Genomic DNA, 22539 nt, shown 5'->3' with positions numbered 1-22539 from the left:
TTCAGCTTTGCCATCTCTGTGCGCGGCAGTTGCATATGGAACCCAGGTGCTGATCCAGCTTGACTGCAAAAGCGAACGGAAGCCCCTTCCAGGGTGAGACTGTCTGTCACTCTTCCCTACCAATCCGGGGGTGCCTTTCCTTTTAGGTCCACCTTCTAAGGGGTGTGTCTTTGGTGAGTGATAGCCTGAGACGCCCCAACCGACCCAGCCCAGCCCACGTTGCTGCGAGATTGAAATGCGGGACTTAAGTCTCCTGGCTCGGAAAAGTGACTTCCTTGGGGTCCTTTTTCTTGTCATTCTCGCCTTTTCCCGCAGTAGGAATCCGAGCGAGCCGGGGCCTTCTCCAGAGCCGATCCCGGCGAGCCGGGCAAGACCTATCCCACGCCGAGTTTCCTCCGGGGATCTCCACGCACCCTGCTCGGCGTCCTGAGTCAAACCATGGGTAAGTGTCGCTGGAGAGGCGTCGGAGGCTGTTTGCGGGTGGGGTGGGGGGGTGATGACGGGCGCGGGAGGGCAATCCGGTGGCTCAAAGCTCCCAGCGTGCCCGGCTAGCTTTGCTCAGACTGAGGCGTTAAAGAAGCAACGGCGGCGGCCGCAGAAGCGCCAATGCTCGAGAAGGAGAGCCCGAAGTATTGGGGCGGGGGGGGGGAGAGAGGAGGGGGAGGGCAGCTGACCGACTCCCAGACTTCTGGAACCCCGGACTCTCTCTTCCCCTTCTCCCCCTGAAAGCTGCCTGTATTTCGGCGGGGAAACTTCAGAAGCATTGCTGGCTCTCGGGGGGGGGGGGGGGGGGGAGAAGAAAGCACTCCCCTCAATCGGTGGCCGCTTCCCACTTCTCTGCGACTTTATTTAACTTTTCCGGCCGCCTGTTTTAGGCACTCTGCTTTTTGCTTTTTTTTTTTTTTTGCCCTCGCTAGAAAAGTTAGTTAACGCGCCACCTCGGGAGGAGGAGAAGGAAGCTGGCCGCCCCAACGGCGTTGACTAGGCAGTCCGCTCAGTTTTCAGCTGGACTGCTTTCCAAGGAACGCCTCGGTCCTCGCCTGTCTCCTTTCGCCTCCCCCCCGCCCCCCATCCCGGGAGCGAGTGAATTGTCTGGAGTGGCTTCCTCTCGAATGCGGGAAATGTGCGGACTCGGGGCCCTGCGGGGCTTGGGAAGAGGTCTGTAGGGATACTCGCCAGCGGTTGCTGTCCGAAACCGCCTGCTAGTTGCTGGTTGCACTCAGGGAGGAAGTCTCTCGGGAAACTCAAGGGCCAGAATGCCCGCCGCTAGAAGCCTGCAAGGAGGAACTCCTTAAGGCGGCAGCTACAAGCTATGTTTATGCTCCCTTACCAGGAATTTTTTTTTAAAAAAAGCCGAACTCGCTTCCCAGGCAGTGGCGACCAGCCCAAGATCAAGCCAGCCTGCCCCGGGAAGGGATGCGCCTTGAGCATTTAGCAGTTCGATGTCCCTCCCTTCCCTGCCCTCGTTCCAGGGTGACTGTGTCCGGCTCAGCTTCGCCAGACTCCGGGCGCCTCTTCCAACGTGCCGCTGCTTCTCTTTGTTTGCAGAGCCAGCCTTCGGAGAGGTCAACCAGCTTGGCGGGGTCTTCGTCAACGGCCGCCCTTTGCCCAACGCCATCCGGCTTCGGATTGTAGAACTAGCTCAACTGGGCATCCGACCGTGCGACATCAGCCGGCAGCTGCGCGTCTCCCACGGGTGCGTCAGCAAGATCCTGGCCCGCTACAACGAGACCGGCTCCATCTTACCCGGCGCCATCGGAGGTAGCAAGCCGCGGGTCACCACGCCGACAGTAGTGAAGCACATCCGGACTTACAAACAAAGGGATCCTGGCATTTTTGCTTGGGAGATCCGGGACCGGCTGCTGGCCGACGGCGTGTGCGACAAGTACAACGTACCCTCGGTCAGTTCCATTAGCCGGATTCTGCGCAACAAGATTGGCAACCTTTCTCAGCAGAATCACTACGAGTCTTACAAGCAGCACCAGGCAGCTCCGCAGCCGGCCCTGCCTTACAACCACATCTACTCTTATCCCAGCCCCATAGCTGCAGCAGGTGCCAAGGTGCCTACCCCACCTGGCGTGCCGACGATCCACAGCGCCGTCCATATGCCTCGGACCTGGCCCTCCTCTCACTCCGTCACTGATATCCTGGGAATTAGGTCCATAACAGATCAAGGTAAGAGGATAAGACTTCCAGCTAGGGACAGGATTGGTCAACCAAACCCAAGAATCTCGCCCCTTCCAGAAGTTCTACGGTCAGTTGGGCGGGTTGGGGGGAATGGGGTCCCCAGTGGTTTCTTCGCTGACTAGCCAATTCTATACCTTCAGAGAAGGTCTAGTGTATTTTCATCAAAGGGGGAAGAGATTCATAAAAGGACATGAATTTGCTTTTGTTGAGGATCATCAACAGCCTTAATTCCCTGGTCTTTAACTGATGGGCTTTGAAGGAATCCCACAGTTATAGATCACCCACCTAAAGTCTGTCTTTATGAACAGTGTTGGATGATGCCATAAATGCTACAGATTGCTTGAGTGGTAATGGCCTAGGTGGAACTTGGTTCTAAATAAATTTCCTCTCTCTTTGACCTAGTGCTATTTTTCACTTAGCTGCAAGGCCTTTCCTTTTAAAGGGATCCTAAGAATGTAAGCAGAGTCCTACTGGATCAAACCCCTGGCCCAACGAGTCCAGCAGTGTGCTCTCTCAGTGGCCAACCAACTGTACAAGGAAGCCCAGCAGATGGCCTTCAAAAGCAGTCACATCACCACCAAGGCTAACAGCCACTGATCCCCAGGATGTAAAAACTTGTCTCAAATTTTATGTATCTGATACATTTCAGTAAAGATGTCTGGCTGAACTTTCTGGTGGCCAAGGCTTTGTTTGCACAGGCTTTCTTCCCTGGGAATGAGCCCTGTGGCATTTCGTGATTGAACAACAAGTGATTCCCAGATAAGTTTCTCTTTACATGTAACTACAAAAGAGATATAAATGAAATTGGAAAGAAATATAATATTTTCTCCCAATAAAAATGTTTTCATGACAACCCATTATTTTGGAAGCAGATATGATAAATTTACTTATATTACTTTATATAATAGTATGAACCAAGATTTTGGCAATATTTAGAACATGTGCACACTATCAGTTTGGGCAGCACTCTTGTTTCAAAACCAGAAGGTTCGGCTCATTTATAGTGAAGCTCTTGTATGTCTCCATTAGATGAACAATATCACTGTGCTGGGATAGAAGCATTAATTAAAGCTGGGAGGGAGGGGAAATGTCCTTATGCATTTATTACATATACATAAGCACACAACATGGACACACAAATCTAGGAAAGATATAAGCACATTTCTACAATTCTCCAATTTAATTGAGCTAACTAAAAGAAGCAAATGTAAATGAACACACAGAGAAATGCAGAAGCAGCTTTCCGATTTAGTTACCTACATTTATTCACATTTTGAAATAAAATCAAGTCAACTAAAACACAAGTTCCAACATTGGCACACTTTCTGTGAATGGGTTGTGTTGATCTTGACTGGATTTAACATCTGTGTAAACAGTGTTGCTGATGCATCTCATTTCTGGATTAGTTTGCCATTTGCCTCATATTGGCTACTGCATCTAAGTATGGCTAAAAGATAATTGCTGAATGGGTTGGGAAAAGAATAACTTCCTGTATTGCTATGTTCTTGTACTTATGAAAAAGAGAAGTAACTAGTAATGATGTCTGTTACATAACAACCAACCTCTTAAAACATTAAAGAACCCAGTGGCTTTTTAAACACTAATAATTTTATCGTGTTAGTAGCTTTTGTGAATTATAGAGGTCTCTTAGTGAAAGGGTGACTTCCCAAGGCATACGTGTTTGAGTGTGTGTGCATGAAGTGTGCGCACGTATGCAGACACACACATACAATAAACATGTAGGTATCAAATAATCCCACAATTTATTACAGTGATGAACAAACACAGCTAGACCTTTTCATGGCCAAGTTCTTTTGGCTACCAGAACAGATCAGCATACCTAAGCAACAGAAACACACATAATCCCCGATCGGGTGTATTTACTTTTTCTCGGCCAGGCTTTTGTGCTGATATTTGCTCTCAAGTCAGAGCTTCTATGGCAAAGGCACCTCCTCGGAATTGCAGGCAAGTCTTTCTCAAGTTCTCGCAATCAGGGCAAATTTGCTCAGACAGGAAGTTCAAATGTCACCTAATTGCTTTCGTTCTCCTGCTTCGCTTTGTTGTGCTCCGAAGCGGTGGTCCAGAAAACTGAAACTGCCTATAGTATTTAACTTGCGTTTTTAGCCCTTTCCGAGGCCCGCCGCTCTGCTCTGCTCTCCGCTCCGCTCCGCTCCCTTCTCCCGACCTCGCTGCGGAATTCCAGACGGGAAGTTAGGAAGGCTAGCTAAGCGTTGATCGGAGCGGCGAGTGCCGGGCAAGTAGGCGCCGGTACTCGCGTGAAGGCCTCGACTCTTGAAGGCAGGGGTCTTCAAACTTGGCCCTTTTATGACTTGTGGACTTCAACTCCCAGCAAAGCTGGCTGAGGAATTCTGGGAGTTGAAGTCCACAAGTCATAAAAGGGCCAAGTTTGAAGACCCCTGCAAGTTTAAGGTCTCCTCGCTTTCAACCGAGTTAATTTCAGAAAACGTAAAAGCAGGCGAGACAAATGCAGTTGTCCATTTTCATCCAACCGTGGCTTGTAACCTCTTCCTCCCCTCTCCACCCCCCCCGCCCGCCCGCCCACCACGTTTGTGCGAGAGACGAAGCGGGATGCGCGCGTTTGTGTGGTGCTCGCGCAAACAAGAACGCTAAGAGCGCAGGCCTTCTTTATTGCTAAGGAAAGAGGCGTCCCTTTCCCAATCCTTTTGCTGAGTATCCCCTAAAAAAAAAATCCCGCCGGCTGCCCAAATTCCCGTTCCCCGGGAGCGCTGCTTTTAAGCCTTCCCCGCCTTTTGGTCCGGCGTGGAGAGAACATCTGCGAAGATCGTTGTGCGCAGAGGACGCGTGGGAGGCGGGGTGCGGGGGGGGGGGGCAGCACTGCGGGCGGCCGGACAAGCAGCGCGAGCTGGCCTGATTTCCGTGTTTATTAAACCCCCCCCGTGGGGGGGGGCGAGGCCACCTCTCTAGCTAGGAGGCCTGCGAACGGTGGGGAGCGGAGGGGGGGGGGTGGAAGCGTTGGGTTTGCCTCCAAGCTCCCCCCCCCGCTCTCCCGCCTCTGCTACGCGAAGCTTGACCCGAGGCTGTTCGGCTTTGATTTATTGGTTAAGTTGACCTTGCTGCCTCCGAAAGGAAGCCCTATTCGTGGGGAAGGGAGGTCGCCAGAGACGGCTCACCCAGGCAGAGGCTCCGGCCTGGGCCTGCCACAGTACTCGGCCGCGGAGGGGCGGAGAAGCGCGGCCGGTCCGGCTCCGAGGCCACTCGAGCGCAGGGGGGTTGGTTGGCGTTGGCTGCAAGGCCTTCTGCTCTCTGCTTCTTGAGCCGTCTTCGCTTGGCCTCTCAAAGGCTTCTCCCTCCCGGTTGCCTCTAGCTCGATCACACGGTCCAGGCTTCGCAGGTCTACTTAGCCCCCCCCCCCCCTCCCTGGGCTGCGCAGCCTTCTGGGTCCCGCCGGGTGAAGGATCGGGCGGGGGGGGGGCAGCCGCTGGGCAGCGTGGGCCGACCGAAACCCAGAGGACCTTCCTTCCTCTGGTCCTACTGCCACGACTTGAGACGCCACTTGGGTTTCCGCGGCATCTCCCTTCCTAACCGCGAAAGAGTAGTAGGCTTGGAAGAGAGACCACTTTAGTACCTGTAGGTATGTGTCGATGTGCCACGTGCGTGTGTGTACAAGCTTGTGTTTGCGCGCCCATGTCGTAGGTCAGAGAGAGAGAGAGAGAAAGAGTTTCAGAGCAAGAATCAGTTCCCAGAGAGAAGTCTTTCTTACATTTCTACTTCCCCTGCCCTCGAGAATCTTTTATTTTTTAGATCAGCGTTTCCCAACCTTAGGAACTTGAAGATGCGTGGACTTCAACTCCCAGAATTCCCCAGCCAGCATAGCTGGCTGGGGAATTCTGGGAGTTGAAGTCCACGCATCTTCAAGTTCCTAAGGTTGGGAAACGCTGTTTTAGATGGTGTAACTTTTGTCTTCTTCGTTTGAGAAATAAGGGCGCCGACGGTCCTCCACCGGTTGGCAGCCCGAGAAGAGGAGGCCAGTTTCAAGGGCGTTGGAATCTTTAATCCTGTCGCCTTTTCCTCCTTTCCTGCTAGGATGAAATAAGTGGGAGCTGGTGGAAGAAACAGAGGTGTTGGAAACTGCGCAGCAGGCGGCAGGCCGGCCCTTTTAGGGTTTTTTTTTAGGATTATCCGCAATAAATTTAATGTCGATGCATAACGTGATGAGGCTCCAGTTGTTGCAAATTCTCTGCAGGCTAGCGTCTTCCTTGGGATGCTATAAATTCAACTCCTTGGTAGGTTAACGTTTCCCTCCAGCTATGCCAGGTGGACCTCCTAAACTCGCTTGAACTGAACTGGAAAAAGTCAAGCATGGCATGAAACCACAGTCTCTGTAAGGGTATTAAGGAGATAGATACGTTTCTCAGGGATGTTCCCCTCAAACTGCTTTATTAATAGAAAGAGGTATTGGGAGAATAACAGAGTTGGAAGCGACCTCGGAGATCTTCTAGTCCAGCACCCCTGCTCAAGCAGGAGACCCTACACCAGGGGTAGGCAACCTCGGCTCTTTTATGACTCATGGACTTCAACTCCCAGAATTCCTGAGCCAGCATATGCTCAGGAATTGAAGTGGGAGTTGAAGTCCATGAGTCATAAAAGAGCCGAGGTTGCCTACCCCTGCCCTACACCATTTGGGACAGAGCGTTGTCCAATCTCTTCTTAAAAACTTCTAATGATGGAACAACCACAACTTTTGAAGGCAAATCCCACTGATTAATTGTTCTCAGGAAATTTCTTCTTAGCTCTAGGTTGAGTTTCTTTTTGGTAAGTTTCCATCTGCTAGCTAGGTGTTTGGAAAATAGGTTGACCCTCTCTTCTTTGTGACAGTTTGGGGCAGGAATTTCTTGAACGATCTCCCTAACTCTCCTTGCCCTACCTGGTAGCTTTGGAGGCCTTGCAATAAATAATAATAATAATAATAATAATAATAATAATAATAATAATAATAATAATAATAATAATAGAGCCTTGGTGGAGCAGTGGGCTAATGCCTCCTTAAGTAACACCAGCTGCCTGCAATTAGTGCAGGTTCGAGTCCCAACAGGCTCAAGGTTGACTCAGCCTTCCATCTTTCCAAGGTAGGTAAAATGAGGACCCAGATTGTTGGGGGCAATTAAGCTGACTTTGTAATAATGCCGCTTGGGGTGTGTGTGTGAAAGCCCTAATAAGCAGGCATATACATAGAATGAAGGCTACTGCTAAGCTTGTAAGCCGCCCTGAGTCTTCGGAGAAGGGCGGGATATAAATGGAATAAAAATAAAAATAAAATAAATAAATAAATAAATGGGAATAATAATAATAATAATAATAATAATAATAATAATAATAATAATAATAATAGGGGTAGGTAATACATCCTCAGCAAAAGGGTATGCTATATTATGAGAAAATGACTTCCTGTCCCTTCCATTGAAGGAAGTGGGAATTGTACATATATACAGAGAGCGGGTTATGTGATTAAGCCCAGGTGGCTGGTGGGTGGCACTTAGACGTTAAACTGAATCAAATTTAGCTTCTCTGGGCAAGAATTAAGTTCACCTGAATTTTCTGCAGAAGAGAAAAAACAGGCCTGCCCAGCTTCCCACCAAGTTAATGAAAAACTACATGCCTCTCTGTGTACCCAAGACTAAGGAACTGGAGATTTTAATTGTTTTAAAGCATGCCTACATTTAAAAACATGTAAGTCATTTTTTTTTAACCCAGCCATGATCAAATTCCCATCCGGGAGTATTAGCACGGTTTTTTTTAAAAAAAAGGTTCCTTGGGTTTCAAAGGAAAAACGGAAAATGAAGGGTTTGTATAAAAGGGGTGGGGTGGGGGAGAATTGAAACCTCGAGATCTGCTGGAAGTGGCCCTATGGATTGCACGGACCTTGCTTATTTTTCCAGGGTAATTCGGGATGAATTACCCTGAGTGCTGGGCTGAGGAGGATGAAGCTCGGTCTCTGAAGTCGGGCTTCGTGGGCGTCAATGAGAGCACAGAATTCCACCCTCAGAGGCTGTCCGCTTTAGCTTGGGGGGCTGCGCGGGGAGGGGGTGCAGGCTGGCGGCCGACGGGATTTCTTTGATTGATCCTCAGGCCCCCCCACCCTTCCCCCTCCCAGCACAAAATATTTCCTTTCGGAAAGGAATCTAGTTCGAGTTCAGCGACTGATTGGAACCCAAACGGGGTGTGTGTGTGTGTGTGTGAGGCGCTTCTGTTCAAAATGCCGCTGCTTTCTCTCTCTCTCTCTCTCTCTCTCTCTCTCTCTCTCTCTCTCTCTCTCTCTCTCTCTCTCTCTCTCTCTCTCTCTCTCTCTCCTCTCTCTCTCTCTCTCTCTCTCTCACGCACACCAAACGCCCTTTCGTTTAATTTGTGGAAGAAGGGACGTTTTTACTGCTGGCCATTGGAAGTAGCAACCTTTGTCTGTCTACTTCAAGTCGCTTTAGAAACGTCTCAAGTCACCCAGCTGCCCCAGACTCCAGAATTACCCTGGTCTGCTGTTGTTTTATTTTTTATTTCTTTACTCTATTTAAGCTGCTCTCGCTTTTTTACTTATCTGGGTTTCTTTTCTTTTTTCTTTTAAAAAATAATTGAGTGGAATCCGCGCTTCATAAGTTAAATAAATCGGTTTACTTCAGGATATCCCAGCTGCAGTTGTAACCAATTCAGGAGATTGAGATCCGAGGTACTTAAGGTCACTACCAAAAGCGCTACTGTAATGAAACAAATCCCACCGAAGCTCTCATCTTCCTCAAACGGGCTTAGTTAGTCCACAGAAAGCAGCGCTGAAATCAGGAGGGTTCAATGGCCTTTTTCAATTTGTGCGAGGATTCAGTCCTACGTTTCCTTGAGGTCATTTCCCTTCTAGTAATTTTTGAAGACTCGTAAAGGTTCAGTTTAATCGATCGCTATTTCGATGTAACAAGGATGGAGAGACAGCGGGAAGCGCCGCTATAAACCACTAAGGAGGAGACGTCTTTTGTTGAACCGCGCGGTTTACTTCACAAGCAAGCATTAGAGTCTGGTTGCAAGTGTGAATGGGGTTGCAGTTCCTTCCAAACTATTGGCTTATTCCTGACTCTCCAAACTCTTCTCCCCGATGCATTATTTCAGTTAGATAGCAGCCACAAGCCAAATCAGTTTCCTAGCGGACAAAATTTTAGGAGTGGAATTCTGTAGGCGAAATGAAGTCTCTTTCTTTCTTTCTTTCTTTCTTTCTTTCTTTCTTTCTTTCTTTCTTTCTTTCTTTCTTTCTTTCTCTCTTTCTCTCTTTCTCTCTTTCTCTCTTTCTCTCTTTCTCTCTTTCTCTCTTTCTCTCTTTCTCTCTTTCTCTCTTTCTCTCTTTCTCTCTTTCTCTCTTTCTCTCTTTCTCTCTTTCTCTCTCTCTCTCTCTCTCTCTCTCTCTCTTTCTCTCTCTCTTTCTCTCTCTCTCTCTCTCTCTCTCTCTCTTTCTCTCTCTTTCTTTTTCTTTCTTTTACTTATTTATTTATTTATTTATTTATTTATTTATTTATTTATTTATTTATTTATTTATTTATTTTATTTAGTCTAATTCGCCCATTGAAAAGTGTCCTTAGCCACCTCCGAGTCTCCCCCCCCCCGCCCAGGATTTTTTTTTTTTGGAGTGCCGCAAACCTGGTTCGAAGGAGACGGCCTCGGAAGCACTGTGCATCATATTGAGCCCAAGAGGGATCAAGCAAGTGGGGTCTCGAGAGAAGCAGCCGAGTCTGTCGGACGTCGAAGCTGCTCGGCTTAGACGTGCATTTGCTTCCAAGGAAGCGGGGGCCGGGCAGGCAGGGCAGGGCTGGCTGTCTGGGTCCTTGCCTCCCTCCGGAAATCTCCACAGGGCAGGGCAGGGCAGGTGCCCGGCTCTCGGGGCTCCCGTCCTTCTCTCAAGGGCGAAACCCGCCTCCGCGCTTAGGTTTCCCCTAGGTTGGCTCCCGGAGAAAGCTCGTTTCGGAGCGACTAGGGCGAGAGAGGAAAGCCGCGCCCCTCACTCCGCTTTGTCGTATGTTTGCCCGCAGTGAGCGACAGCTCGCCCTATCACAGCCCCAAGGTGGAAGAGTGGAGCAGCCTGAGCAGAAGCGGCTTCACGGCCACGGCCCAGCACGTTGCGGTGAACGGGCTGGACAAGGGCTCCCTCGAACACGACACCAAGTACAGCCAGGTAAGGGGGCGACTGCCTGGGAGGACGGAGGGGTGCACGTCGTGGCGGGGCCAGAAGGGGTGGCTGGCTGAGGGTGGGGAGGGCGTGGGAAGAGGAGGGGGATCGCTCGCTGCTTGCTTCGTGGGTCTGCCTGAAGGCACCTGCTTTTGGCTATTCCCGGTGGTGCTTTTTCACCAGGCAACTGGCCTTTCTTTTTTCTCCTTGGATGAGAAGCGGAACGTCGAGAGAGAGAGAGAGGGAGAGAGGGAGAGAGGGAGAGAGGGAGAGAGGGAGGGAGGGAGGGAGAGAGAGAGAGAGAGAGAGAGAGAGAGAGAGAGAGAGAGAGAGAGAGAGAGAGAGAGAGAGAGAGAGAGAGAGAGAGAGAGAGAGAAGGCCAGTTGCCTGGTGAAAAAGCACCACTGGGAAAACCATGACTTGGATGTCTGAGAATCTCCACATTTGCTTTTGAGTAGAAGCATCCCACTCAGCCACCTGCCTGGCTAAAAGACCCGTGTTTGTATCTGGGGAGGGGAGAATCCGAACCAGAGCATCTATTCTGGCCCTAGATGAGCTCCAAGTAGGAACCCCTGGTTGGGCTTACACAAAGAACTTAACGTCCTTCAACGCTTCAATGTAGTTACTATTAACATTGATAGAGGTTCTGTGTGATGGTGCCTGGGAAGTTGTGCGAATCCGGAAAACCCCAGAGTCGGGCTAAGCATGCTGTATGAATGCAGCCAGCAAAACTAAAAAGGTCCTTCCTGCACAGTTCTGTAAGGGGATTTTATCAGTTGCTCTCCTCCCTCCCCCCCTCCTGCCATTTTTTTTTTTTGGCGTAGCAGCCCCAGGTTGCTGAACACAAGAGGCTTTAGCAAGTCTGGTTTTTCAGATGTCTTTTTTTTATCAGGCTTGTATTTTAAAGGAAAGGAACAAGAGTTTAACTAGATTGTTTGGTCCTGGCTTTAATCTGCATTTGTAGTGCAGTTTGCTCAGTATCATGTCATTTGATGGGTTTGCACAACATGTTGGTTAAACTGTGGTTGACTACTTTGTGACATGGTTAGTTTAGGGTTCACTGTCTTGTGCCAGTCAAGTGGGATATAATTCAGTTAGTCACACTACGTGTGTTGTGGGAACTCTGTTTCTACTCCCAGGTAAGCCTATGTAGTAGTCATCTGGGGATAGCCTCCTCAGTTCATTGGACTTTCTTTCCAGGTGATGTGTTCCAAAGCGACTGCTTGTCTGGGTAAACTGGCTAGGAGTCAAATTCAGAAGAAATGCACAAAAGTCGTGCCTGCATGCTTATGGTCCTTGCCCATTGACAGCAAGTGACAGGAATTGAAAGTGGCTGGCAAGGCTGCTTTCTCTATTTAGTAGGATGCATGCCCAACTTTGGCTTTCAAAGAATCAAGCCAGAATCAGATATCTAGGCCAATGGAGGACTATCCCCACATAATTAATGGTGATGCTTGCTGTTGTTGGACCGAAGCTGCCAAGGTCATTTTATTCCTATTGGTGAAGGAACAGCAATGGCACTTTGAAGGGGCCAGTAGAAGGGAATATATGTGATATAGCTCAGGGTTGAACTCTGTCATCTTTGGTGCTCTCTGAGCTTGGTTGTTTGCTTGCAATATTTCATTAACAGACAGCAAACCCTTCTAGCACGGAAGACATTACATGGTCTGGAAACGTCTGGAAGCAAACAACCAAACTCAAAGAGCACCAAAGATTTGATTTTGGAGGAGGTCAGATCTCTGCGTCTCCACCTGGTAAGTTCCAAGCTGCTCTACCAGGAAAGTGAACCTGTTCTGAGATCTACAGCTGGGAGGGGAATGCTGGAAGGGTATGTTTCTTGAATTAGGAAACCCAGCATTGGGTTGATCAGACCAGAGAGGGGGTAGCTCCTTGGTTCTTTGGCCAGAGGTTCACCAGTTTTTAGCCCAGGTGCACTGTGACAGGCCCATGTGTCCAGAATTCTGTCTTATGGCCCTCTGTCAGATCTTAGTCCAGGTGCTTTTCCAGGCACACTTAAGGCCTGTCAATTTGGGGGCAGCGTAGGGCCTCACCTGACACTTTCAGGGAACCGTTAAAAAGCTTGTTTAGGCCGATTGACCCAAATGCCTACTCAGAGCAGGAATGCAGATTAAACCTTCCCTACAGATGTCTGCTGATATTCTCTCTTAATAAATTCAGTAAAGGGTAGCTCACTACCTATCTTGGTATTTGGGTCCACCACAGGTCTGCTGTTAATGTTGGGATTTGGGTGGGGTGCTGGTACTATTCACTTGGAGTGTGTTTTCTTGTAAAATAGTCCATGTACTTAAGTACACAGTACATTGAAATAAAAGAGAACAGGCTCTGGGCTGCTTCGGTGTGATATTGTTTCAGATAGTTGAATAACGCTATCCCATCTCTTTCAGTTGTCTTTTTTTTTTGCTTCTTCAAAGGTAAAAATTTCAAGCTCCTTTGGTTGTTCTTCAGATGGCTCCATTTCTATTCCCCTGATCAATTTCATTACTTTACAAGAAATACTACAGGGAAATATTTTGGTGAATGTCTATGTAGAATCTATCACTGAAGTTGCCCCATCAAAAGATTAGATTAGTTGACAAGATTCTTTATCGACAAAGCCATGCTGACTTCTGGTAATTATCACATTTTTTTTCTTAAACTGCTTACAGATTTCTTTACGATTTGCTCTGCGTTCTCTTAAGGTAGTCATGTCACGCTGGCCTGTAGCTTGATCTACCTTCTCTTTCTTCTTTTTGATGATTGGTTGAAACAGTTGGTCTACCTCTCTCTTGTGGGAAACTTCTTTTCTAACAAAGGGCTTCCCTGAAGGCTGAGATGAAAGAATGGGTCTTCTGAATGTGTTGATGCTACAATCCTGTATAGGCAAGCATTCTTAAGCAAACATCCTCAACAAACACGTTAATACATATTTTGAGGGAAACATATACATGATGGTACTTTTAAGTCCTATTTCATATGTCTATTGATCACTTTGACAACCTACTTTATGTCTGAACGGAGACTAGCCATTTCACAAGGTATCAAACGGTCCTTAGGACCTCCAGTGCTTGTTTTGTTTGTATCACAGAATGTAGTCAGAAAGAAAGAGAAAAAGAAAGAAAGAGAGAGAGAGAGAGAGAGAGAGAGAGAGAGAGAGAAAGAAAGAAAGAAAGAAAGAAAGAAAGAAAGAAAGAGAAAGAAAGAGAAAGAGATGAAGCTTTGATAGCACCATTGAAGGCATCAACTTTTTTTACCATACCTGTAGACATCTTATTTGCTGTGGTTATGTATTCTTATTCCATTGCAAGATACAATGGTGCCTTTTAGAATTGTGATGCTATGAAAGATGCCTAGCTGTTTTCTTAACCCTCTTTTTCTGAAATGTCCAACATGCCCGAGCCATTGAAACTGTCTATGAGTTTGGGGCAAGGGAAAGCAGAACTTCAGGAGACTTGCTCATATACCAGACTGCTGACTTGTATTTCCTCCCTGGGGAGGAACACCCATGGTTTCAGATTCAAAAAATGGGCTGATTTTTTTTTTTAACATTGTCTTGAGGTGTATCACGGGATATACACATTATACTGTTTCCCTGCCTACTTTTTTTATGGGGTACACTTGTGCTGAGAAAATAATTTTGGGTGGGTTTATTTCTCGAATGTTTTGTATCTCTGAAAAATAGGCCAAAATGTTAAAAAAACTGATTTTAAAGTCAAATAAAAGTCAAACATTTGATTAAAAGTTTAACCAAAACTTACTTAGTCCCTTGTTAAAGAAGGTTTCAGTGCCAATGTGTTATCACGACGCACTGAAAGCAAATATGCCTTTTATTTTGTGAAACTGATGACTAATATTTGAAGCACCTTAGTTTATTTTCTGCAAAGTAAACTCTGGGCTATATGGAAGGAAGGATGATATAATGAGTTTTTCAGATACACTGCCACCTTAAAACTTTAATAGAAGATACTTAAAACAAAGAAGCAAGCAAAGCACTTAATGTCAAGTATAGCAATTAAAACTGTGCTGTAATTATGCTTTTAACATTATTTCTTAGACGTTGGACTTCTTATTTTCAGTAAAAGTCAGTCTGCAGTGCCATCTCAAACTATATTAATAAAATCTTGTTTACAAAGTGATGTTTATGAATAAAATCTTATTTATGAAGTTGAAAAACTATACTTATGCATCAACATCCAACACATCTATGCTCTATGCCTTATGCAGTTGGTGATTTTCAGATGTACAATAGAATCCAATAATTGTGCAGTGGGAAGGGACCACAGAGATTTTGTCCTCCGATGTCTGCATGATTTCATGTTCTAGTTGGTTGCATTATTCATAATTCCCAGATTGATGGTGAGTGTTATAATCTAAAATACTGTATGTGGAGAACACTGGATTGGACAAGGCGGGACCTTTGGAATAATCTTGGTCCACATGCCCCAGCCTTTACAGACTGGGCCAGTATTTTAGACTATCAACACGATACATTTTAAGCTATCTTCTGAGTAATTCTTAAATTAACTCTTTTTTTTAAAAAAAGATGGTTTAGTTTTTCATCATTCTGGAAAGTAGCTGCCAGATGTTTCCTCTGAATCCTTTCATGGTGACTTGTCTGCCATGGATTTCTGTCTTTTACAGAGTATTCTTTAAGTATACTTTCAGGTCAGAGAGTCTATATTCAAATTTCCCTTAGATTTTTCTGCAGAAAGCATTAGGTAATAAAGAGTCAATTAAGTTTCAGAAGAAGCTTGTCTGTTTGGGCTGAGAAGGTTCTAAAGAAAACAGTGATCCAAGGAAAACAGTGAAAAATAAATGTAATATTTTGATTTCAGCTGTTTCTTTTTACCTTAATATTTCTCTTTTAATACAAAATATATCTAGGTAGGGAAAAAAAAGTTTACCTACAGAAATCAGTGGTATGGATTCAGACTTAAGGAGTTATATTTAGGGCTCATTAAAATAAACTGAACACCATTTATTTCCATTCATTTTACACAGTAATAGAAGTGAAAGCATCAGAAGTGCAGTTCTGAATGGAGTGGGTGAATGAAAGTAGTAGGGGAGATCTACATCTCAAGTCCAGACCCATTGTTTGCATAGCTGGTACAGCAAATCTTCATAGATATGATTTCTTCTGCATTGACAGCAACAAGGAGATGATGGACACTAGCTCCAAGTGTAGCTTTGTTGGTGGTCCCAGATTCAGCCCATCTGGGAAGAGATGGAGCAACTTTGAATTTGATGGATTCCCTAATTCACGCCTCATTATCGCCTATAGAACAGTTCCAAACCTTGGTGGCACCTTTCCACCCTACAAAATATGTTGGAAATGTAAATGTAAAGAAGGGACTTTTTATCATTTATGGTGGATATGTGATAAGGCAAAGAAATATTGGAGTAGGATTCTTATATTAATGGAGAAAATTCTTAAAGTGAACATAAAAATTAAACCAGAAACTTTCCTTCTGGGCCTAATGGAAAGAGAACTGGGGGAAAAAATTGGAACTCTGATTTTATATATGGTCATGGCAGCGAGACTGCTCTGTGCACAAAAGTGGAAGGGTGCCTCGATTCCTACCATGGACGAATGGTTACAAAAGCTGATGGAATTAGCAGAGATGGCCAAATTGACTGTGCTGATAAAAGAAAAGGACATAGGTACTTTTGTTTTTACTTGAAAACTGCTTGTGGACTTTGTGCTTGAGGTGGAAAAAAAATGATGTTATAATTTTGGGTTTTACCAATTAGACTGATTTGCCGATACAGAAATGGCTAGTGCGTACTACCACAGAAACGTATAAAGTTGAGATTTGATTTTAATGTCTGATTTTACTGCAACAGAGAGAGTCAGAAGTCAATGCCTTTTCTTTCTTCCCCTCCCTTTCTTCACACCCTTTTTGTTTTCCCTTTTTCTACTGTTGTCCCCTACTATTTGCTTTTGTATTTTCATGTTTTATGTTATAAATGAATAAAACTAAATAAGAAAAAATAAGGGGAAAAAACATGGAGGACTCCCTACACTATGCTAACTTCCTCCCTGCATCACTATGAGATGGTAGCAAGGAAAAATGCACTTTAAGGTAATTAGGATCACATACTAGGAAAAGTTGTAACAGTTTTTCTAGCTTTGCATGTTGATGTAACAAGTAACATAGTTTGAATCCTCAGCTTTATGAATGCTAGTTTCTTACTCAATCCAGTAACACCTCTCTGAGTCGAATTGCAAACGTGGATTTATTTCCATTGTTTAAAAAATGCACCTTTATGTGTCTTAATCTCAGCAGGAGAATAAGGATATTAAGGGGTCTTTGGTGCTCTCTGAGCTTGGCTGTTTTTTTTTAAGACATTTCGTTACTCAAACTAGGTAACCTCATCAGTGCTAGCCTGATGCAGCCAGAGAGCACCAAGGACCCTTCATTTCAACCCTGAGCTACAAATATACTCTCTTATTGGTAATAATGATACTGGAAAATCCCCTGTTGAGTACACTTAAATCTCACTGCATTTCATGGCATTCATTTTTGAATAAATATGTATAGATTTGTTTATTTATTATATCTACCTCCTTCTGCAGGACAGTTCTCTGCATTTGGTGAGGGAAGAAGCCTCCTTGAGGAATGATGTCCCCCCCCCCCATGCTTTGATAGCTAAAAGCTGATGGTGTAGAACAGACATGCCAAAGACAAGGCCCGGGGGCTGGATGCGGCCCGTGAAGTGGTTTCATGCGGCCCGCGAAGCCATCCTGGAAACAGTGAGGGAACGGCCCCCACTGCCTTGGCCCTGGCCCAGAGACCCTCCTCCTGCCAGAGACCCTCAGATCTGTCCCACTCCTGCCCAGGCCCCCATAGGCACCCTTGATGCGAACGATGTAGAGCTGGCCACACACACCCAGTAGGCCATACACACTTTAGCCACACCCAGCCAGTAGGCCATGCCCACCCAGGCCACACCCACCCAGCCCCCTGAGGGCAACCGCCATGTTGATGCGGCCCTCAATGAAATTGAGTTTGACACCCCTGGTGTAGAACATCAAGTTGATTTTGATGCTGCACTCAGCTCCTTTGCTCCCATGAATTACAAAGGGTCAAGGTACCCCAACATTCCAGGCTGGGTGCATTAGAGCATTTGGATGTGCATTAATTGTTGTGGGTGTAATCTAGGCAGTTACGCACTTTACATCTTTTTATTTAATATATGAAATATAAAAACACAAAGGGAAAAAAATAGGGGATTAAGAGAGGGAAAAGGAAAGGGGAAGAGAAGGGAAAAGAAAAAGAAAAGGCGTTGACTTCTGACTCTTTTTAGCACAGTACAAAGTAAAAACACTCTAACCTCGACTTTTTGTTTTTACACATTGTTATATAACTAGCTATTTCCACAACAGCAAATCTATCTGATTGACCAAACCAATTTCAAAAATACATTTTTCTTTTCATCACAAGCAGTTACGCACTTTCAAGGGTCATGTTGGCCAAGCACAGCAGCCTTACTTAGGAAGACTGATCTGTCTTTGCTGACATAAGGCTGAGATTAGGCATGATCCCAATGACTATTTCCTGGGTGGGGGGGTGGGTAGCTGTATTGGTCTGTTGCAGTGAGAACAGCAAAAAATCCTAATGGCTTTTGAATTAAATAGCTAAATACTTATAAAAAGGGTGTGACTGAAAATGCTAATAATTACTGCTGGTACAGGATTCCCCCTATATCTGCATATGTCACTTCATTAAAGGGAGAGCGATTCACATGTGCTATCGTCCTCCTTGTATGCATAATGATGATTTCCATGCATAGATTTGTGTGTGTGTGTAGGCATTATCTGTTTTCATTTAGGAAATATTCTGAGGCTGGAACATCCCTCCCCACTAGACTACTAAGAGAGATTTGATTGACAGGTGCAGAAGAGATGATAATTAGTATCTAGGTCTGTTTTATAGGAAAGATGGGATTCATAGCCATAGAATTTGTAAATTTAAAGTATACTAATTGGTATGCCATCAATAATATTAAATAATAGGAAGTACTTTCTGGGGGGAAAGATAATGCCTTGCAGACATTAGGAATGATTTTAATTTTACTCTGGCATGAGGATCTATTTCTTTATTCATTAGTATTAAGAGGACACTGAACATAATCCATCAGAATGCAATGCAGCTTCTTCATCACCATGAATGGTGATTATTATTCTAATTTCCATTTGTAAGACTGGAAGTCTTAATTAACTGAAGCAATAGAACAGCCTTCTCCCATTTGATGACCTCCAGATGTTTGGGACTTCAACATCTTAATCATCAGCCAGCATGCTCAGTGTCCCATGTTGGCTGTGAATTATGGATACTGAAGTCCAACCCATCTGGAGAACACCAGGCTGGGGAAGGCTGCAGCAGATTAATCAACTCAAATGAGCCTTCTTAGAAAACATTGTTTTAAATTGGTTACTCAGTATTGTATAGACAGTTTTAAAAAAACATGCACCATGTACTGTATTTAGCCTTTTATTTAGCAATAAAGTTTTTGTTGTAATCTCTCTCACTCTTCTGAATCCTGAACAAATGAAACTCTAGCACTTGACTGGGGTTTTGGTCATCTGATAATGCATGTCAATTTAAGCAATTATTGAACTCGTTATTCAACCAGAAGGGAAACAATTACTCAGTGAAAGATCTTGGCAGTTTTGATTGTCGCTTTCCATAAAAATAGGAGAGCAAAGTCTGTGTTTATATGCCTCGAAAGAAAAATATAATCTTTACAGTTCCTGTTCACCAGTGCAATTTGGATGCATATTGTCTTTCTATGTTGTAACTAGGTCTGATTGATTATTTATTTAATTAGTTTATATCCTGCCTTTCAATGAACAGAGCAGATAATGTGATATAGAGACATTATAGGCATTTTTCCTGCTTGCTTATAGTCAAATACGTGTTTTGCCTGTGGGTTTTCTTAATCTGCAGAGTTTCCTGAATGAAACCTGATTACTCAAATTTTGTTCAGGAAGTAGTGGTTTTGTAATTGCCTCCATAGAATAGGGGCTGACCTAAAGTTAGTGGGACAGATTCACCACTTGAATATTTTTTTAATTTTACACCAGCTGCCACAGGTCAATGAAGTTGTCACCAATGTAAAAATATAAGGACTGTAACCCTGCATTTAGTGGGATAATTACAAAGGCTCTTGCCTAAGATAAATAATATTTAAATATATCACTGCTCTGGTGTGCTGTTTGCTGATTAAAGTCTTTGCATTGGGGTTATTTGTGCTTCCCTAAGTGGTTGATTCACAAGCTGATTTATTTGGAAACTCAGCTCCTCAGTACATTTTTAAGTTGGTTCCTTCTGGAGACACAGCTGGCGTGGTGGAGTTTTCCTGTGTTTTGCATAATTGAACAAGCCACGGTTAATATGGGAAGCCTTGCAGAATTGTCCCTTTTTTTTCTTTCTGACCATTCAAATGCCTTTGGAAAGTTCACATCTAGACAGGGAATGAAAGCAGTAATAACCCCACTGTAGTACCAAGTGGTAGATTGCTCCTGGTACTGGAGGCTCGCTCCATTTAGTCGTCTGTCTTCCATACCATTGCTAGACTTGACTATTAAAAACATACTACGTTTACCATAAAGAATCACCTTCTCTTTGAATCCTAAATGTCCTTTTGTGGTTTGATGCGCAAGTTACTTGCTTTTTCTCTCTAATGTTGGAAAGTCGTTCAGGAATTGCTCCATGGAAGAGAATTTTCCCATGTGAAAGTCGTATTTTCCACAAGCTGATCAACCCAGGCTTCATTTCTTTGCCTAAATACGCAATACACTGCTTTTCTCTTGCTGCACCACCCTGTCTGTATAGATATGACAACAGCCTTAAATGTCCCAAAAGATTACCTTCATGCTTGGAATGGGAAGCAGAATTTCAGGTTGCAGCAGATGGCAGCATCTAGCTAGACTTGGCTGATTTTAACCCCACCCCACTCCCTTGATTTGCATAGGATCAGATCAGGCTAATACTTAGATAGAAGGCCACCAGGAGTTCTAAGGCAGCTGAGAATATTGGGGGGAAAAATCTGGAAAAGGGCAGAGAAGTTGCTTCTCTTTCCTGCAAATGAGCAGCCAAGAGGCCCTGAACAGCCAGATGAGAAGAGCAAAGACCACAACAATCTGGCAGGAAGGGCTAAACCCGAGGACATTTTCTCCAATTTCCTCCAAACCCTGAGGTCATCTTTGCAGGGTTCAACATTTTTTTTTTTTGCTGAAGCGCGGGGTGGGGGGAGGGCTCACTTAAAACGTTTGAAGCCCCAGCAGGCAACACGGAGAGAGGCATGGGTGAAATTGGTTCTTTGGGGATGGAGGGAGTGAATTTAAAAAACAACAAAACCCAATGATCCTAACACAGGTCTACCAGTAGCTTAACAGCGCTTTTTGCCTCCAGTTGGGTTAGACATTTTATTTTTTTAAAATGTAAAAGTAATTCTTGAATAGCAAAAAAGTTGGTTTCTTTGTTTTTATTTACATTTGTAACGAATTAAAAAAAATCTGAGTCATAGCATGTGATTTCCGAGCCTAGATAAATATTAACATCTGCTAACCTTCCAGAATACAGAATTTTGCTTTCTCATCATCAGCCCAGGTCATTGCCTACTGTTTGCTCTATTTCTTTCCCTCTCTACTACAATGTTTCTCAACCTTGGCAATTTCAACCTGATGCTGGGTGGTAAAGTCTGGGAGTTGAAGTCCACACGTCTTAAAAATTGCCAGATTTGAGAAACAATGCCCTACCTTCTGATCCTTTTTTAGTAGACATCTGCAAAGCCAGAAGAATGATGGAGAAACCTGTCTAGTTGGTGTTCGTTACTTTCCACATTGCTCATCTTGCTTGAGGGTTAAGAGAAATTTCTACCCTTACCCTGTCCCTTAACATTTCAATTACTTTGAAAGGGATGAACTTTCCCAAGCCTCTTCTCTAAAATTCCCCCTCTTCCCTTCCCTTCCTCTCTGTTGGTGGGACAAAGAGGATTCCCACATTGTCTCATAGTACTTTGGACTACAGTCTGCATTATTTCATTCTTTGACAAAGTGACTAATTAGTAGACCAGCGAAATGCTCTGGACATAGTATACTTAGACTTCAGTAAGGCATTCAACAAAGTAAACCACAATCTACTTCTTGGTAAGCTAGAAGAAAGTGGGGATAGACAGCATCACCACCAGATGGATTTGTACCTGGTTGTCAAACCGTACTCAATGAGTAGTCCTTAATGGTACTACATCTATATGGAGGGCTACCACAAGGTTATGTCTTAGGCCCAGTACTCTTCAATATTTTCATAAATGACTTAGATGAGGGAATAGAAGGGGAATTCATCAAATCTGCAGGTGACACTAAACTGGCAGGAATAGCCAGCACCCTAGATCAGGGTTAGGCAACCTTGACTCAGGAATTCTGGGTGTTGAAGTCCATGAGTCATCAAATTACACTTAGGCAAGAAAAACCAAAAGTACATGTACAGATTAGGTGAAACCTGGATTAATAGCAGTAACTGTGAGAGGGATCTTGGAGTCCTAGCGGACAATCGGTTAAATATGAGCCAGCAGTGTGCAGCAGCAGCCAAAAAAGCCAATGCAATCCTAAGTTGCATTAACAAATGGACAGAATCAAGATCACATGAGATACTAGTACCACTCTATAAAGCCTTAGTAAAGCCACATCTGGAATACTACAGTTCTGGTCACCACACTATAAAAAAAGATGTTGAGACTCTAGAAAGAGTGCAGAGAAGAAAAATAAAGATGATTAGGGAACTGGAGGCAAAAACATATGAATAATGATTGCAAGAACTGGGCATGGCTAGGTACTGAAGGACCAGGGATGACATGATAGCAGTGTTCCAATATTTGAGGGGCTGTCACAGAGAGGAGAGGGACAACCTATTTTCCAAAGCACCTGAAGGCCAGACAAGGAACAATGGTTGGAAACTGATCAAGGAGAGTTTCAACCTAGAAATAAGGGGAAATTTTCTGACAGTGAGAACAATCAAGCAATGGAACAGCTCGCCCTCAGAAGTTGTGGGTGCTTCATCACTGGAGACTTTCAAGAAGAGATTGGACAGCCACTTGTCAGAAATGGTGTAATATCTCCTGCTTGAGCATGGGGTTGGACTAGATGACCTACAAGGTCCCTTCCAGCTCTGTTATTC

At 44.8% G+C, this 22539-nt stretch overlaps 1 protein-coding gene across 1 annotated transcript in view; it reads left to right on the top strand.

Annotated features, from left to right (window-relative positions):
* Nucleotides 1-220: 220 nt before the first annotated feature.
* Nucleotides 221-22539, top strand: part of PAX9 (paired box 9) — a gene marked incomplete at its 3' end in the record, with an annotated part of 42849 nt that continues 20530 nt past the window's right edge. Inside the window, exons 1-3 of the mRNA XM_083350291.1 lie at nucleotides 221-442; nucleotides 1549-2175; nucleotides 10224-10366. Of these exons, the coding sequence (XP_083206417.1) occupies nucleotides 439-442; nucleotides 1549-2175; nucleotides 10224-10366 (774 nt within the window). The 5' untranslated portion in view covers nucleotides 221-438. The remainder of the gene's footprint in view (nucleotides 443-1548; nucleotides 2176-10223; nucleotides 10367-22539) is intronic.

The sequence above is a fragment of the Vipera ursinii genome (genome assembly GCF_947247035.1).
Source record: "Vipera ursinii genome assembly, chromosome: 1".
Lineage (NCBI taxonomy): Eukaryota > Metazoa > Chordata > Lepidosauria > Squamata > Viperidae > Vipera > Vipera ursinii.
Note: the sequence above shows the minus strand (reverse complement) of the source record. Positions and strands in the feature narration are given on the sequence as shown.